This window comes from Crocuta crocuta, unplaced genomic scaffold (genome assembly GCF_008692635.1).
Source record: "Crocuta crocuta isolate KB4526 unplaced genomic scaffold, BGI_CrCroc_1.0 scaffold29, whole genome shotgun sequence".
In the NCBI taxonomy this organism is placed as follows: Eukaryota; Metazoa; Chordata; class Mammalia; order Carnivora; family Hyaenidae; genus Crocuta; species Crocuta crocuta.
In genome coordinates this window covers 3,970,655-3,989,882 of record NW_027533280.1, presented here as the reverse complement: position 1 = coordinate 3,989,882, position 19,228 = coordinate 3,970,655, and the positions used below count along the sequence as shown (strand labels likewise).

The 19,228-nt window shown below is 48.9% G+C and overlaps 1 protein-coding gene across 3 annotated transcripts in view; it reads right to left on the bottom strand.

Moving 5' to 3' along the window:
* MORN3 (MORN repeat containing 3) overlaps positions 1–12,152 on the bottom strand; it is a 22,882-nt gene extending 10,730 nt beyond the window's left edge. For 2 of the 3 annotated variants that reach the window (XR_013331064.1, XM_077747993.1), the window contains exons 1-5: positions 11,797–12,152; positions 5,862–6,019; positions 4,197–4,356; positions 948–1,132; positions 593–673 (exon numbers count right to left, since the gene is read on the bottom strand). Coding sequence is in view for 2 of the 3 variants with exons in the window: in XM_077747993.1 (XP_077604119.1) it covers positions 599–673; positions 948–1,132; positions 4,197–4,356; positions 5,862–6,019; positions 11,797–11,941 (723 nt within the window). In the remaining variant the exon portion in view is untranslated. Of the gene's footprint in view, positions 1–28; positions 265–592; positions 674–947; positions 1,133–4,196; positions 4,357–5,861; positions 6,020–11,796 lie in introns of those variants that run through there. The other variant, XM_077747992.1, reaches the window with a different exon arrangement.
* Positions 12,153–19,228: the final 7,076 nt, after the last annotated feature.

The following is a 19,228-nucleotide window of genomic DNA, read 5'->3' as shown; positions in this document are numbered from 1 at the left end:
TGCCAATCACACACCGCAAGCCCTTGGCTGAAGCCACCAGGTTCTCCTTTATGCTCCTGCGTTCGGGAATGGGGGCCCAGCATGAGCTGTAACAAGAAGGTCCTCAAAACCAGCTGGGGAGAGGATAATCCGGTGCTAGGAGGAGTGAGGTGCCCTCTGAGGGTGCCAAGGGTGTGCCCAGAGTCACCACTCATTTCAGAAGGCACACCAGTTTGAGCAGCTGGGTGACAGGCTTGAATTTCTCCAGAAGCTCTGGTATGTTTCCTGCAGAGGCAAGGGGCTGGTGGGAGCTGGTGACCCAAAGAAGCTGTACCGTTGCCCTCTCCTGGAACCCTGCTTATACGCACACCAGGAGGGCCTAGGACAGATGTGCAAATGCAGGCCTGGGGCAAAGTGCCTTACTCAAGGGCGTTCAGGAGGGACCTGGTCTTCGAGGAAATGAGTTTTGAAGGGGAGGAACCAAAAAGAACCAGCTGGATTGCCAGAGGCAAGAAACCCACCCTCTGGTTCTGCCCTTGAGTCCCTTGGCCAAAGGAGACCCCAGGAGCTTCCTCAACCACATCTGAGGGTGGAAAGTATGCCCATCTCTCACCTGGCATCAATCTTCATCTTCCTCTGCCTTGAACATGGCCAAGGCTTCCTTCAGCACGCCATCAGGGTCTAGAATTTCGATCTGGAGGGAAGCAGTAAGGGGTTGGATTGGGGAGCATGGAAGACCCAGGCTGCCATCCTTTGGGGTGCAAAGGATGCACTCTAGAAGTGCTGTCTGCGTGTGGGGTGCTGCCAGTCTCTGTGGGAATGCCCCAACTGAAAACAAAATCTGGTCTGTTCCCTGGCTGGACTGGGCTAGGCCTGGCCAGACTGGATGTGCCTGGGTGGGGGGTGGGGGGGGTACTGTTTTCTGTCTCTCTGGGTGTGGCCACAGGGCCCTTGTGGGTGCTGCCCACCTTAGGAATGGGGAACTGCGTTGGTTCAGGGGCCTCATCGCGGCCAAAGTCAATCATTGTGCCACACTTGGCTACGTCGTCCACCCAGAAGCCTTCAAACAGCTGACTGTGGTCCAGGTGGAAGAAACGGCCTGGCCCATTCTTCATGCCTCTCTGCCAGTAGCCCTCGTAGCGGTTCCCGTTCTCTGGGGGTAAGGACAGGGTCACGTGGGGACTGAGCACACCTTACTAGGCTCCACATGCCCAGGCTGGACACTGCCCATAGGGAAGCCAGAAGGAGACCAAGATGTTGAGAATACCCTGGGCTGGGCTGGGCTGCCTGGGGTGTGGGAGGGCCAACCTAGAAACCTCAGAGCCCAGGGGTGTCAGTGACTTCCGGAATCAGACCTGGTCCGCATCTTACCTCCACTACTTGCCTGAATTTGGATGAACAACTTCGTTTCCTATTTGTACAAAATGCAGCTAATGACATAAATAGGCATTGTTTTTCCAGCACTCATTCTGTGCGTGGTTCTTTGCTACGTTTCTGACCTCACTCCTCACAAAAACAGTTCTATGAAGGATAACGGACTCCATTTTTACAGATGGAGCTTGAAAGGCTCAGGGAGTTTGACTGATGTGCTCAAGGTCACAGAGCTAGGAAGTGGCAGAGACCAGATTTGAAGCCAAGGCCTGTTCATCCCAGGAGACCATGTTCTTAATCATGAATTAACTCTCCTGCTCAACGGATGATGGTGGCGCTGTAAAAAGAGCAATAATAAAGCTAGCACTTCACTCAGACACAGCCATTAGTCTCGGGCAAGTCAGTCAACCATTCTGTCTCATTTCCTCTCATTTGTAAAATGGGAATAATAGTAGCACCTACCTCATAGAATTGTAGTGGAGATTAAATAAGTGGATACAAAGAAAGGGCTTAGAAGATTACTGGATAGGGGCTCCTGGGGGCTCAGTTGGTTGAACGTCTGACTTTGGCTCAGGTCGTGATCTCACGGTTCATGGGGTTGAGCCCCAGGTCAGCCTCTGTGCTGACAGCTCAGAGCCTGGAGCCTGTTTCAGATTCTGTATCTCCTTCTCTCTCTGCCCCTCCCCTGCTCATGCTCTGTCTCACTCTATCTCTCAAAAATAAATAAATGTAAATAAAATTTTTTTAATAATAAATAAAAATTTTTAAAAAGAAGAGTACTAGATAAACTCTAGGTCAGAGGTCAGCAAACTGTTTCCGTGAAGGGGCAGACAGTATTTTCGGCTTTGTGTCTCACAGGTTCTCTGTCACAGCTACTCAGCTTTGCCATTGAAGCATGAAAGCAGCCATGGACAATGTGTAAATGTATGAGCAAGGCGGTGTGCCAATAAAACTTTACTTACAAAAATGTGCATTGAGCTGGATTTGGTTCAAGGACTGTAATTTGCTGACACTTGCTCCCTCCAAGTATGAGCTAATAAATAGTAAGTGTTGAGCACTTACAATTATTACATGCCAGGCACCGTGCTAAGCACGCTACAAACTCAGTGAACCTTCACAATACCCTACTTAAGTTTTATTTTTATCCTTACTTCACCAAAGGTGAAAAAACCAAAGCACAGAGAGTTTAAGCAAATCGCCCAAGGTCACATAGGTAGTAAGAGCTTAAGGCAGGATTTGAACCCAGGCAAGCTGTCTCCAGAGTCTGGGCCACTAGAAATGATGCACTTAGAGCCCTTAAACTATGTGTGGCCACAGCAAGTGCTCACTGAATGCAGGCTATTCCTAGTAGATGCTCACTGAAAGCAGGCACAGCGCTTGGTGTTTGGGGGATTGAGAACCACAGACAGAAGTGGCTGGATTAAACCTTCCTCAGCTGCCCCAATGCCTCAGTTTGGCCAAGTCTCACTAGAAGTTGGAGTCTTGAGTTTTCGGGAGACTGGGCTCTGGTTTGTGTCCTCACTAAGAACACCTACTATGTGCCAGGCATTGGGGAAACAGGAACAAAATAAATATGCAGTCCAGGTCCTTATGCAGCTCACAGTCTGGAGAGACAATGGCACTAGCTTTATAGATAGCCTACTGTGTGCCAGACCCTGTTCATAGTACCTACAAAGTGGGTACTACTATTATTCCCATTTTACAGGTAAGGTAACTGAAGCAGCAACAGGAAGAAACTTGCCCAAGGTTATACACCTAGCGCTAAAAAGGAAAGGAAGCAAGCAGGTGCTGAGGAGAATGAGGAGAATGTGCTTTAGTGAACAGGGAAGGCCTCTCCGAGGAAGAAACAGTGCAAAGACCTGGACGATCTTTCTACTGCAGGAAGAGAGAACAGCAGTGCAAGGCCCTGAGGCAGAAAGCGGGGGAGAAACTGAAAGAAAATGAATATGGCTGAAATGAAGGGATTCCCAGGGGAAGAGGTGGGAAGCACAATTAGAGAGGTGAGGAGGGCCAGACTGTGCTGCCTGTGGATGGTTGAAAGCAGGGCAGTGACCAGGTCCAATCTGGAAGAAATTCATGCTGGTTGCTATGTAGAGAATGGGTTAAGTCTTGACAGGAAGGCAGTTTACCTGGTTGATTACTCTTTCCTCTGTCTAGGACTGTTCTTCCCCATGCTTATCAGGTTCCTTCTCTTCTTTCAAGTCTTCTGCTCAAATTTCACCTCTTGAGGGAGACATTTTCTGACCATAAGTCAGTCTAAATCGCTCCTGTCTGCAACTCCTTTGTCATTCTCCAACACACTTTCCTATTTTCAAGGGATATTCCTTAGCACTTTTGATCTCACAAGTAACAGACTGCATTGACCTTGAGCAAGTCACTTAACCTCTCTGTACCTCAGTTCATCTGTAAAGTCAGGATAAGAGTACCTCTATCTTATAGGACTGTAGCAAGGATTAAGTGAGCTCAGTGCTGCGTAAGCATAGACTATGATTATTATGAACATAAGAAAATGTCTTCATTGTTGATGTTTATTGTTAGGCACCCCCCTTCGAATATAAGCTCCCAGGAGGGCCTGGGTGGCTCAGTCCATTGACAGTCAGACTCTTGATTTTGGCTCAGGTCATGATCTCACTGAGATTGAGGCTGGGTCAGGCTCTGTGCTGTCAGCTTGGAGCCCATTTGTGATTCCCTCTCTCTCTGCCTCTCCCCTGCTCTGTCGCAAAGTAAATAAATAAACTTAAAAAAAAAAAAAAAAGAGGGGTGCCTGGGTGGCTCATTCGGTTAAGCGTGGACTTCGGCTCAGGTTATGATCTCACGGTTCGAGNCCATTGGGGCGGGGCACTTACTCAGGCGCAACATGCCCTCCCCGTGGGGCTTGTCCTTCAACCACTGGCCCTCGTAGATGTCGCCGTTACTGTAGTAAGTGCGGCCCCACCCGCTGCGCTGGTCGCCACACCACTCACCCTCGTAATACTCCTTGGGTCCAAAAAACTGAATCCCATAGCCCTGAAAGCACGAAGGTGTCCCTGTTCATGATGCTCCCCCAACACCAGGAAAGCCACCCCCATCTTCCCTGGCACCCAAGCCACACCTTGGACTACTTCCCTGCTTCCTCCCTCAGCCCTACATCCCCAGCTGATGGTCGGGAATTGAAACAGCTCCCCAGGCGGTCCCATTGCCCTCCACTCCTATGCTAACACCTTCTTGCAGCCCAGGATCTTTTCTCCGCTCCTCACTGGTCCGCCTCCTCCACTCTCCCATTCTCCCCTCTTCATGCATCCTCCGCTCATCTGATCACTTTTGCCCCCTCTTTGATTTGACCCTATTATAAGTCGCAGATGCTTCCGAGAAACCCATCAAATTTACAGACTTTTTCCCCCAGAAAAATGAACACCACACTTAGCATCCAGCCACAGAGAATCAAGGACTCCTCGCAGATCACACCTAAGGAAGTTGGGTTAAGCAGCCCATCTACCCCTCAAAATCCTGATTCTCCACATAGCCTTCAAGGCCCCCACCAACCCCTCCTCCCTCACTCCTACCCCTGTGGGCACACACACCTTGCTGTTGGACATATTCTTTGCTCCTTCCGCATTGCTACTTCCCCTTCTCCTTTTTTCTTCCCTGGCTAAGTCTTTGTACCTTTTGGTTTCACCTCTTACAGGAAGCCTGCCCTGAATTCTCAATTCCTGTGGGCTCCCTGTGAAAACCTCCAGCCTAACACCATATCAAATGTGAATTGTTTATTCTGGGATCTCTCTCCCTAGTGGCCAATAATCTGTTTCAGAGCAGAGATCATGAAATCCTGAGCACTACCATTTGCCAGCAGTGTGTGATCCCAGGCAAGGCACTGCACCTCTCTGAGCTTATTTCCTTATCAATAAAATGAGTGATGATGATGATGATGATGATGATGATGATATTGTGAGTTAGTTAGAGGCACCATATGCCATGTTCTAGATTGCGATAGCAGTTGTTCGGTAGCAGCACTGGCCTATGGTGAGAGTTGAGGCATTTATGGGTTGAGGACCTGCCCCTGGCTGGCTTCTACCTCCAGGACCTTCCTTTCTTGCCCTGTGGCCAAGGGTGTGGCCTGTGCTTTCTTGCTCCCACTTTTCCTACCCCCTTCTTGTGCAGGCCCAATAGAAGGGGGATTCTTAGAAAGGAATGCCCAGGGTAAAGAAAGCCAGGAAATGAGTGGGGGTGATGGGGGAGGAGACTTGGCCCCTACACAGCCTGGCAGGCTTCTAGCCACGGGTTTCATGGGCTCCTCCCTGGGCCCTCTCCTCTTGCTTCCTGTTTCCTGGGTTTTGTTCTGAGAACCCTTGATGATTCCCCACCCCTTCCTTCTCCCACGCACACAGTACCCTTGTCCTTCTGCCCTCCACCCTTCCCCCATTTTCTTCCAGGCCTCTCTGACTGCTCCCCCTACACACACACACACACACACACACACACACAGCCTGCTTTCAGCCCAGCCCACACCGCAGAGCATGATGGGAACCACTCACCGATTTTTTATCATCTTTCCACCAGCCAGCATATACTCTCCTATACTTTCCCTTCTCTCGGTCAGGAGAGCTGAGGATGCCGTAGCCATCTCGCTTCCCAAACTTCCAGTCTCCCTCATAGATGGTTCCTTTTTTCTTCCAGATCTGTGTTCCTTTTCCTGATGACACAGAGATGGGTCAAGGCTGCAGACACTGCAGCCATGGGCCTGGCCGGGCAGATGCTGTGTCTGCCTTGGCCTCAGGGGCCCCTACAAGACTTGGCTGTTCTCAAGGGATGGGCCAGGGTCTGTGGCTCATCTCTAGACCCCCAGCACTAGGGAAAACCCCAAGAAAGTTCCATTTCTACACATAGCAGTTCTCCAGCCTTTTGCCCTGAAACCAGACTGATATAGCAAGCCCCAGATAGAAATCTGCCACTTCTTTTTCTCTTAATAATAAACTTTGTCTCTTTTTTATTTTAAATTTTTTAATGTTTATTTATTTTTGAGAGAGAGAGACACAGGGTGCGAGCGGGGGAGAGGCAAAGAGAGAGAGGGAGACACAGAATCCGAAGCAGCACTCCAGCCCTCCAGAGCTGTCAGCACAGAGATCTCGAACTCACGAACCACGAGATCATGACCTGAGCTGAAGCTGGGTGCTTAACCGACTGAGCCACCCTGACACCCCTAGCTTTATCTCTTAATAATACTGAATGATTATGCCAGATGACCAGAATTTCTAGAAAATATTCTGTATATTTCTTCAGTTCACTGGAACACACATGGGGACCCATCTCCTACCACTCCTGCTTCATCTATATCTTCCACTGCCACCTTCCAGACTGCTCTCTAATCACAATGGCCTCCATACTGTTCCTGGAACCCACCAGATATGCTTCTGCCTCAGGGCCTGTATACCTGCTTATCCTTTGGCCTGGAATGCTCTTCTCCAAATATTCACTCACTCTCTACCTCCTGCAAGTCTCTGTTCAAATCTATTTTCTCAAGGAGGCCTACCCTAACCCCTGTAAAATCATAAGCCTATCTTCCTGCCTTAACCTGCTCTGTTTCTTTTCATATCCCTTAGCAACTCCTAACCTAACAGACAATTCACTCACTTATGATTTATTGTCTACAGTCTAGCTCTCCATGAGGAGAATGTGCACTCTCTGAGGACACAGACTTTGGTCCGTTTTGCTCACTGCCCTTTTCCCAGCACCAAAGAACAAACAGTGCCTGAGAAATTGCGGGAGACCAATACATGCTGAACAAAGACTTTTGGTTTTTTGTTTTTAATTTTTTTTTTAATGTTTTATTTATCTCTAGGAGAGAGAGAGAGACAGCGTGAACAGGGGAGGGTCAGAGAGAGAGGGAGTCACAGACTGAAACAGGCTCCAGGCTCCGAGCTGGCAGTCAGCACAGAAACCGACGCGGGGCCCGAACCCACGAACTGTGAGATCATGACCTAAGCGAAAGTCGGACGCTTAACCGACTAAGCCACCCAGGCGCCCTTGAACAAAGACTTTTGTTGAACAAAAGGATGAATAAAATATTTGTGGAGTACCTATATGGGCCAATTCATGTCTTGGTCCTTGGTAGCTGAGGAACAAAGCCAACATTGTCCCTCTGAGCTTTTTGATCTCACATAAGTAACTTAACTCGGGGTTCCTCATCGGTTAAAGGGAGATGAGAGAATCTTATGGGGCTATTCTATCACTGAATTCCTTAACATATGGAAAGCACTAAGAACAGTGCCTGCAAATAGGAAAGATGTTACCGATTATTTTTGCCCTTGAGGTAGAGCCCTCACAAGGTTGTCTATACCTATCCTCCTTCCAGTTCTATTTCTTTTGGGGAAGCAGCGGCTCCCAAGCTTTCAATCCCTAAGGGTTGAATGGGTCAGACTCCTCCCCCAGCAAGGCTAGCCAATCAGTCTGGGCAGTGATTGGTTCAGTGAGGGACATGTGACTTAAGTTGTTCCAATGAGACTGTTTGCCTCAGAACAAGGGCAAATTTACCACCTCCTATAAGTTTCCTTTTTTCTTTTTCAATTGTTTACTCATGGGGGGAGGGGCAGAGAGGGGGGAGACAGAATCCGAAGCAGGCTCCAGGCTCTGAGCTGTCAGCACAGAGCCACACGCGGGGCTTAAACCCATGAACCACCAGATGATGACCCAATCCAAAGTCCTCGCTTAACTGACTGAGCCCCCCAGGCACCCCAGGGTCTTTTTTTTTTTTTTTTTAAGCTTATTTGCTTATTTTGAGAGAGAGCAGGAGGGGCAGAGAGAGAGGGAGAGTGAAGCCCAAGCAGGATCTGTACTGGCAGCGTGGAGCCCTAGGCGGATCTCAAACCCACAAACCATGAGATCATGACCCTAGCAGAAACCAAGAGCCAATGCTCAAAGGACTGAGCCACCCAAGGGCCCCAATAGGGTGCTTTATGTTTGGAACCCTTGACCTGCCCGCTCTTTCACCTTGCTCTCTCTGCTCTGGGCACACTGGCTTCCAGTCAGTTCCAAGAACAAGACTTAATACACCCCCAAATTCTTCCATTCTGATTTCACCATCTAGGAGACATGCCCTTCCTCTTCTGCCAGGCGAATCCTTCTCATCCTTCTGTGCTCAGCTCAAACATCACCTCTGTGCTCTCATGGCTGCCTTCATGTCTCCTCTCTGGTCCCCTTCACATCCTGATGCCACACTCTTATTTTTATTTTTATTTTTAAGTAAAATAGCCTTGTTTTATTATGTATAGACTATAAATAAACAAGCCACCCACTCTGAAAACAGCAGGTTCCGGCTTTTCTCAGGGCCCTCAGAAGCGTCTGGGAGACAGTTCCTTCTCCAGAGGGTGTGTGTGTGTGTGTGTGTGTGTGTGTGTGTGTGTGTGTGTGTGTGTGTGTGTGAGAGAGAGAGAGAGAGAGAGAGAGGGAGAGAGAGAGAGAGAGAGAGGGAGAGAGAGATCTAGCCACATGGTCTTCCTTGCCTAAAATCTTAAACTTTGGCTCCAGCTTCTCTGGTCCAGGAGGAGGCCTCAGCCTAGGGCAGGTATAAGCCAATCACTCAATTTATTTTATTTATTTATTTTTAATTTTTTATTTTTGAGAGAGAGAGAGACAGACAGTGTGAGCAGAGGAGGGTCAGAGAGAGAGGGAGACACAGAATTGGAAACAGGCTCCAGGCTCTGAGCTGTCAGCACAGAGCCCCACATGGGGTTCAAACCCAGGAACTGTGAGATCATGACCTGAGCTGGAGTCGGCCACTTAACCGACTGAGTGACCCAGGTGCCCCTCTTTTTTGTTTTTTTTTTTAAAGTTTATTTATTTTGAGAGAGAGAGAGCATGAGCAGGGCAGGGGCAAAGAGAGAAGGAGAGAGAGAATCCCAAGCAGGCTCCATGCTGTCAGCACAGAGTCCAGTGCAGAGCTTAAACTCACGAACCATGAGATCATAACCTGAGCCGGAATCAAGAGTGGGATGCTTAACCGACTGACCCCCCCCAGGCTCCCCCCAGTCACTCAACTTCTATCTTATTCTTCTGCAAAGAATCAAGGAAGGCTTGCCACTCTGCTGGGTAAAAATGCTTTTAGACATTGGTCTTATTCTGAATCTGTTTGGGGCTATCTTGACAGTAATTCTCCTCCTCCCAGGCCATGGCTTTATAGTCTTCCCCATGGTGCTCCAGCATGTAGTGTACATGGTCACCGAGCTTTCAAGACAGCATGTTTCCTTTTTTTTCTGGGAGGCTGGCTTCTGCCTCCAGGTCATTTAGCACATAGCTATGTGCCCCTCAGTAAATCATTTCTTCCCTCTGAGTCCCAGTTTCCTCTTCTCTAAAATGCGATATTACTTATTGTGCAGGTTCTCCGTGAGACTGGAACTCCCAGGGAGTTGGCATTACGCAGATGCCCAGGACAGGGCCCAGCATGGACTAGGAGTGCCATTGGTGTGAGTGGAGTGAATGAATGAACAGCCTAGGGAACCACTAGCCACTCCAATCCTTGCCCTGAATAACGATGACTTTTGACTGCTTCCAGGCTGCTCATACCACAGCAATCCCCTGTCAGCATGATCAAAGGCACGTCTTGAAGAGAGGGGAGGCGGAGTCTGGATTCTGACAGGTCCGTTTTCTGGAGCCCCGGCCCAGTCTGCTCTATGCCTCCACAGCCCTACGGGAGGCAGGACTGGCATAGAAAGAGGGCTCAGGGGGCCTTGTCAACCCATGAGTTCACATTGCAGGTGGGGCAGCTGAGATCCAGAGAACAGGAGATGGCTTACCCCAAGTCACACCGCTATTCAGTGGTGGAGCCAGACTCAGAACTTCGGGACCCTAATTCCTAGTTCAGGGCCCTGTCTCCCTCCCCTGCTGCCCACAGGGACTAAAGCACACACACAGGCGTCTTTAACCACACACAAAGCCCAGAGTAGCTGCATAAAGTCTGGCTTATCAGTCAGTGCTGAGCAGTGGTGTTGTGTCACATACTGGGTGAGGTCAGCTTTGGAGTGCTTCTGGACAAGGAAAGTTCTCAGGAGTGGTGATCCCTGCCATGCTCAGTCCTCAAAGAACACTCAAGAAGCTTCCCTTCTGCACACACCCTGGGCTACACACTTGATAGACCTCATCTCTTATCTTTACTGATAAGTAGTTTCCCATTTTACAGATTGGAACACTGAGGCTCAAAGTGGGGTAATTAGTCCCTCAAGGTCAGAGTTGGTGAAGCTGAGATTCTGACCCAGCTTTATGAACTCCAAAGTGCTTAGCTCANCATGATCTCGCAGTTTGTGGGTTCGAGCCCCATGTCGGGCTCTGTGCTGACAGCTCAGAGCCTGGAGCCTGCTTCGGTTTCTTTGTCTCTCCTTCTCTCTGCCCCTCCCCTGCTCATGCTCTGTCTCTGTTTCTCAATAATAAATAAATGTTTAAAAAAGTAAAAAAAAGACAAGGGCATAGCATCTGGATTGCATGTCTTGAGTGAGGAGCCATACCATCTGTTTAGAATAAAAATTTGTTTTTCTTGGGGTGCCAGTTGTCTCTGTTGGAAGAGTATGCAACTCTTGATCCTGGGGCCATGAGTTTGAACTCCATGTTAGGTGTAGAGATCACATGAGTTCGAACTCATGACCCCAAGATCAAGAATCACATGCTTGGAACGCCTGGGTGGCTCCGTTGGTTAAGCTTCCGACTCTTGGTTTCAGCTCAAGTCATGATATCACGGGTTGTGAGTTCAAACCCCACATTGGGCTTCACGCTGACAGTACAGAGCCTGCTTGAGATTCTCTCCCTCACTCTCTGCCCCTCCCCTGCTCACTGTCTCTGTCTCTCTCTCAAAATAAATAAATAAACTTAAAAAAAGAAAAGAGTCACGTGCTCCACCAACTGAGCCATCCAGGTGCCCCTAAATCAATAAAACTTAAAAACACTTGATTTTCTTCAGGGCTTATTTTGTGCCACAAGGACCCCTGTGCCATGTGCTGGTTAAAGCTGCAGTTCTATTTGAAGCCTCAGCTGGTTGTGTGTGTATGTGCATGTGTATATGTGTCTTCTCTCTCTCATTACTGATCAGAGCCCCACATCAGAGCTGTTTGAATCACCATTGCAAGTGGTTTGGGGGGGCTCCTTTTCCTCAGGCTAGCCAGGCCCAGGTTAGCCCAGGTCTCGGAGGGGAGGGGCTGTGCTGGAGTCCCTAGAGCCCTGGCCGAAGTTACGGTTGGAATCTCAAACCCAGTCTGTCCCGTGCTGGTCCCTGAGGTCTTTGGTCATCTAAAGTCAGGGCTGAGTTTGGTTGCAGAGCCCAGCCTGTGGAGACCCCTGGCTGGCCCAGGTCAGCAGCATTTACCCCTTGGGGACCTTGGTGATGTAGCTTATGTCCCCTACAAGCTCTGCCAGCTACTTCCTTGGCCCCCATCACCCGCCATGGCCCAGACTCGATACTCCCAAGCCCCTGAAGATCCCCCAACTCACCATGTTTCATGTTGTCCTTCCATTGACCCACGTAGCAGTCGCCATTGACAGCGTACACCTGGTGCCTCAGTCCATTCTTTTGGGCCTTCCGGTCCCACCCCTTCCACAGGGGCTCCGACCTTTGCAGGCACTTGGAGATAGGCATGCTGGCTGCTTCTGTGGGGCCAGAGGGTGCTGGCAAAGGGTTAGGGACATCAGGGGCTCAGTGCGTCCCTAGTAGTGCCAGGGTCCCGGGGCTTCCTGCACAGGCACTCGTCTGAGCCCAAATGGTGTGAGTCATGTGTGTTTGGGGTCCCCGGGCAGATGAGCAGCCATTTGGGGGGGATCCTTCTGTGCTGGACTGACCCTTGGCTGTCATCTCCTTTGCATCTCTAGGGGCCCCCTGAGGTGGCTCTGATGGCACAATTGCTTGGGAACCCAGGGAAACCAGTAGACCAGGGGGGTTTGTGATGATATCAGGAAGAAGCTGCCCCCGACCAAGGTCGACAGTCACATATTTAATAACCAGTATTACCAATCAGAGTGGATGCTTTACGCTAGAGCCTGGCCTGGAGCCCCCAGTGGTGAGCACTGGGATTCACTCAGGGAGAGCTAGGGAGAGGGGAGCGGAGCTAGCCAGGCCACTCTGGGCAGGCAGACAGCTGCCATAGCACAGCTCACAGGGACACCTTCTCTGCACCCAGCACCCAATACTGTAGTCCCTTTGGTCCTGTCTTACCTGTTAGAGGGTACTGGGAACGCCCAGGGCCTGGTTTTGGAAGCGGTCAGGAGAGCCCACCAACTAAAGATACTACCTCTAGGGTGACCTCCGGGTTTGCCTCGGATTGAAGCGTTTCCTAGGAATCTGGACTTCAGTGCTAAAACCAGGACAATCCCAGGCACACCAGGGTGGATGGTCATCCTTTTATCTATGACCTCTGCCCTCTGCCCAGATATTCTACTTGTCTGCCTCATTACCTGCTTAGGTTTTCCCATCAGACCAGAGCGCTCCTCCCTGCCACGCGTGATGGGGTTGCAGGGAATCTTCGCGGGTCTAAGGTCTCTCTGTAGTCTGGGAGCCCACCACCTATACTCTTCATGTCCTCAAGCTCTCCAGTGTGGACATTCATGTCTATCTGTGTGTCTCCATGGGTCTTGTGCAAGGTGATAAAGATGGTCTCCTCCCAATCACGGGGATCTGTTTCCCCTCAGCCAATAGCATCTATCCTGCTCCAGGGGTTTGGGGAATATGTGTGCGCGTGTGCACACACGCGCGCACGCATGCACATGCCAGTGGAGCTGGCAGAATGATAGGTACTGACCGATTAGAATGACCTCTGGGCTCAGCAGGTTTCAGGAGGCATCCACCCACCCAGGGCCAGCAACGTGTGGGTATGTAACCTGTGCAGTCCAACAGCGCCCACCCTTAGAAGGGCCTGTGCTTGGTTTACTCCTTTGCTGTTACTGTTTTTTTAATTCTTAATACTTTATGGGTGAGGGCCCCCTTTTCCATTTTGCACTGGGCCCACACATCAAGGAGCTCCTAATGTTGGGCTACAGCAGAGTCTTCAGGAGTCCGACCGGGCTGAGCAAACACACTGGCTGGCATTTATTTGGACAATCATACGCCTAAGAACAGGATAAGTCACTCCTGGCAAAGGAAACAGCAAAGGCAAAAGCTGGGAGGGAGGAAACAGTCTCAGGTGTTAAATTTAATGTGTTTTTTCCCCTCCCATTTCCCAGTACCAATTGTATGATGATGGATCTTTATATGTAAATTAATTCACTTTTAAAAATCAATATATTTATCCATGAAAGAGACTTCACATATCATTACTATAAATGGAAAACGAGTGTCAGATACCCTAAGAGGAAGGCACTGTAAAAATTAAAATACTAGAAAGAAATCAGCTTAAGTCTTAGCTAGATAATTGTGGCTTACCAAAGTTGAGTTTAGCAAGTATTGAGGAAGTTGTTAGAGTCGTATTAGCCCCAAACTGACACTTTCTCCTTGGATTACTCAGAAGTGTAAGAGAACCTAGAACCTAATAACTTTTTTACGACGCCACTGGGTGTTACTTAATGTCTCATGAGTGTAGTAGAAAATCATCCCCTGTCCCACACTTTCCCGGGAACACAGGTTCAACTCCAGAGGAGGCTGCGGTCTTAATACGGGAGCCGCTGGTAGGAAAAGGAAGCCTTATGAGGCGGTGCGTGGGCTCTGCACGTTTTTGGATACTGAATCACAGTAAATGAACTACAATGGAAGGTGGAGGGGGCGCCCATACGGCTGGGGGTCCTTCCCGAGTCCCCACCCCACCCACCTGCGCCAGCTCACCTGCGCCGGCTCACCCGCGAGGCGGAACCTGGAGCCGCAGCCCTGGGGGCTAGAGCGGTGGGGTAGCAGCAGCTTCCAGCTTCAATCGCCCAGTGCAGCTCGCGCCGCGGCGTCTCTGGCCCGGCTAAGGTCGCTATGGCAACGCGGGGCCCCGGCAAGCCGCCGGCAGTGCCCGCCCCTTCCTGCGGAGAGTGTGCGCTCGCTGAGCCGCGGGAAGGGTGCAGATCCGCTGGCGTGGAGAAGGACGTTTTAGGGCCTGCGGAGGTCGAGAGCCTCTGGCACGTCGGCATGGTGGCCAAAGGCTGGTGGGCGAGCCCGAAGATCCCAAAGCCGATAGCCGCGCAGTGTGGGCCCCAGGGTGTCCCGGGAGGCTACTGCCCTTCCCATTCGGCGCCCCTCTCCCATCTGGGGCTCCCCCGGGCAAATACAACACCCTAAGCAGACAAGAAAAGGTTAAAGGCTTTTGTTCCATGTTTCGAGGACACAGAGGCAAAATTTGAAGGGAAAACCAACATCATACCAGTTCTTAGTCTCATCAGGGGTCTGCCAGACAACTTTAAGAATCCGAGGGAAGCTGGGGCGCATGGGTGGCTCAGTTGGTTAAGCGTCTGACTTCTGAGTTAACACTCAGGTCTGATCTCTGGTTCATAGGTTGGAGTTCCGCCTGCGGCTCTGTGCTGACAGCTCAGAGCCTGGAGCCTGCTTCGGATTCTGTGTGTGTCTTTCTGCCTCTCCCGTGTTCCTGCTCTGTCTCAAAAATAAACGTTAAAGACGAAGAAGAATCTGGTGGAAGCTGTACCTTGAAGATGTGTGTTGTTTTTTTGTTTGTTTTTTGTTTAGTTTTTGAGAGAGGGAGAGAGAGAGTTAGCATAAGCAGGGGAGGGGCAGACAGAGAGGGGAACAGAGGATCTGAAGAGAGCTCTTCGCTGACAGAAGAAAGCCTGGTGGGGACTCAAACCCAGCAACTGTGAAATCATGACCTGAGCTAAAGTTGTATGCTTAACCAACTGAGCCACCCAGGTGCCCCAGAAAATCTTGTTTTGGTGGGCTTTTCTCTAATCATCAGTGGACACCCTTCATTGCTTTGTTCTTCATTCCAGTTGGAGCGGGACTTTTTTGTTTGCTTGTTTGCTTTGGTTTTGGTTTTTTGGCTTATTTTAGAAAGGAACTTTTGCCCTGATTTCCACACTCATTGCATCACTTATAGTTAATTTGTTGGGTGTATGTCTCCCTTTCAGCAGAGGGTAACTGCTCTGTGTAAATTCCTGCCTCATCCAAGATTCCTTTGGTTGCAAGTAGAGACACCATTTCATACTACCTCATAAAGGAAATTTATTAAGGATACAAGAGTGTTGGAAAGCTGTTAACAGCAAAGCTATCCTCTTCCTCTTGCTTGGTCTTTCCGTCTCTGGGTGTCTCCTTCACTCAGTTTTCTCATGCTTGTGGTGGAAAATGGCTGCCCTTTATATATCTTGGTTATATAACCACTCACAGAAATGAATTGACTCTTTTTGAATTCCAATCCCAAATTCATGGGTGGCCCAGGTAGGGTCTGGAGTCTGCCCCTGGCCAGTCATGCTACTAATGCTGGTTCTCTCATGACATTCTCCTCTCTTCCTCAGATGCCTGGCCCGAAGGCCCAGCAGGCTTTTCCCTAGTACAAACTGTCCTTGGCTTGTGACTTTATACGGAACCACCCACTGAGTGGCGCCTCGTGGTCTAGAGTCTGCTCTCTCCCTGGACCAGGCTGAGACATGGCCTGACCTGAGCCGCAGTCCCACCACTGCAAGGAGCCCTGTGATGGCCCCTAATCCTGGCTCAGGGAAGCTAGAACTGTGCCCGGGAGAAGAATGTGGAGTGGGTAAGGTTTATCTGCATCCACAGGCTAGCTGGCTGGGCAGGTTACAGATCTAGGACACCATTCTCCCTATGGGGTCCGAATCTGGTAGCATTATTCTCAAACTGCTGAGCAGTGCTGTGGACTGGCCACTCCCCAGTACTGAACAGCCAAGAGGGCTCCTGTTCCAAAGACCCTTCTGATAATTACTTGCCAGACTTGAATGGCTAGAATTTATTGGGCTCCTCTCAAGGGTCTTTTATAAAGCATGGGGTGAAGAGAGCTCTCCTGTGTGGTATGGGATGAGAGGGGCTCCTCTATACACCCACAGATAAACATCCCCTTGAGGAGACATGCTCCTATTTATGCTTTCCTGGGCACAAAGCTTTGGCTGAAAGCCTGGAGGCTCTGCTCTCTCCAGAAATCTTTGCAGATTTCATCCAACAGTTTCTGAGCTGTCAACCCCGCCGGCACGGGGACTGCAGTCCACTTCTGAGAGGACCATCTGCATAAAATGAGAACAGGGCCTCTGGTGTTGAGTAACCTGGGTCTCAGCCTTTACAGAAGTGGCAGGAAGGACCCACCTGTCAGGACCATCAAAAGTCTCTGGTGCACATAATAGACAAAAGATGGAGAAAACTCAAATGTCCATTAAAAGATGAACGGATGGGGCGCCTGGGCGACTCAGTCAGTTGAGTGTTCAACTCCTGATTTTGGCTCAGGTCATGATCTCACGGTTCATGAGTTTGAGAGCGGCATCAGTGCAGAGCCTGCTTGAGATTCTCTCTCTCTCCCTCTCTCTGTTCCTCTCTCGCTTGTGTTCTCCCTCTCAAAATAAATAAACTTAGAAAAAAACATTTAAAAGATGAATGGATAAACAAAATATCTTCTGTCCATCTAATGGAATATTATTCAGCCATAAAAAGGAACGAAACACTGATACATGCTGTAGCATGGATGAACCTCAAAAACATGTGCTCAGTGAAAGAAGCCAGACACAAAAGGTCATATGAATGGAAGTGTCAGAATAAGCAAATCTGCAGAGACAGAAAGTAGATTAGTGGTTACTTGGGAGGGAAGATGAGAAGTTAGGAAGGTGATAGTTAAGAGCAGGAGCTTTCTTTCAGGGTTAATGAAAATATTCTAAAAGTGACTGGGATGAGGCCTCCACAGCTCTGTGAATATACTGAAAACCATTGAATTGTATACTTTAAATGGGTGAGTTGTAGGATTCCTGAGTTCTCGCCAAAGTTTTTAAGTCTCTGATGCAGGATGAGCGCCCTCTAGGGGCTTTCAGGTGTCCGGAGTGAGTCACAGGCCACTTCTCATTCTTCATTTTGCTAAATTAAAAATCAGAGAGACAGGGGCGCTTGGGTGGCTTAGTCGGTTAAGCGTCCGACTTTCGCTTAGGTCATGATCTCGCGGTTCGTGGGTTCAAGCCCAGCGTCGGGCTCTGTGCTGACTGCCAGCTCAGAGCCTGGAGCCTGTTTCAGTCTGTGACTCCCTCTCTCTCTGACCCTCCCCTGCTCACGCTGTCTCTCTCTCTCCTAGAAATAAATAAAACATTAAAAAAAAATCAGAGAGACAAATCCCTACAGAGTAACACAAAGTGCAGCACAGGTTGTTGAGCTTTTTATGGAAGCGTAAGCTACATATAGAAAAGTGGTAATATCATCAATGGGTAGCCTGATAGATTTTTGCAAACTTCTTATCCAGACTGGCAGTTTCTGGTACTGTCTTCCCGGGAACTGCCTACAGTCCAAATTCGAGTCCTTCCATAAACACGATGGCACTTCTGAAGAGTGACTCTGTAGGACCCCTATTTTCCCCTCCTTTCTCTCCTTCTTTCCTAACCTCTGGGGTTACTCTATCATNCGGGAACTGCCTACAGTCCAAATTCGAGTCCTTCCATAAACACGATGGCACTTCTGAAGAGTGACTCTGTAGGACCCCTCTTTTCCCCTCCTTTCTCTCCTTTCCTAACCTCTGGAGTTACTCTATCAATGAGGTGGCTGTTTATATGGAGACTTAAGTTAAATAAAAATAACAAGTCCTCAGTTACACTAGTCGTATTCCAAGTATTTAATAGGCAACTGACTACTATATGGGACATTGCAGATACAGAGCATTTCCTTTATCAAAGGAAGTTCTACTGGAAAGTGCTGCTTTTGGAATGAGCTCCTCTCTTGCCTCTATCCCTTCCATGGAAAGTTTCATTTCTCTCTCTGTCTCTCTCTCTACCAAATCCTTATTTTTTCTTTTTTAATTGATCAGCAAAATTCTTTGTCAGAACCTAACATAATGTCTGCAGGGGTAAGCCAGTGGAAATTACAGGGTTTGAAAATAGTTGTTCAGCAAACAAACAGCTAATAAATCATCTCAAAGAAAAATGCACAGCCTCACCAGCAATTAAAGAAATGAAAGTTAAAATAATCCTGCCATACCATTACATACTGTCTAGACTAGGAAAAATGTGTAAAAATGATGGACTGTGATGTTGGCAGCACTGTGGGGAAAGAGGCACCATTACATACTGCCAGCCATCCAGGCAATTAGGTAAATGCTCCTGAAAACCCATCTGGCATTATCTTACAGAAACTATAAAACTATTTTCTGACTGAGTAATTCCACATAATGACTACTCTTTATTTACGTAACAGGTAGCTGGTGTGAGGCATAGAACTTGGTACTTTACATTCTTTAAAAAAAAAAAAAAGGTGCTTTTCACAACAATCCTCTGATAGGTAGGAATCCTTATCTTCACTTAAAAAAATAAGCAAACTCGGGTTCACAAGTTAGATAAGCTATCCAGAGTTAAAAGACCAAGGAAGTGGCTGAGCCAGGATTCAATCTCAGACCTCAACCTGGGAAGACCTGCCCAGAACATCACATTTCCTCTCATTTCAGAGAATTGCCTCCAAGGGAAACAGCACAACTGGGGCAAGGGAAGAAATTTACGCAAACATGTAAATATTGACTACTGTAATTATTACAAAAGGAAAAACTGGAAAATGCATACAGGAGACAATGTAAGTTGGGCCCCGCACATACTAGGCTCTCCATAAATGCTTAATTTTTTAAAAAGCGATTGGGTGAAAAAGTGCTCTAGCCCTTTAAAAGTCAGAGGCGGGTTAAGACAAAAAGGGGGCGGTGTACGAAGCTGACGTGAAAAGCTTCAAGCCTCCTGTAAATGAGCATGCGTTAAAACTCTCCCTCCTTCCCTCGCCACGTTCCTGCACTCAAGTGCGCGTGCGCGGCCTGAACCTGAAGTCGGGGGT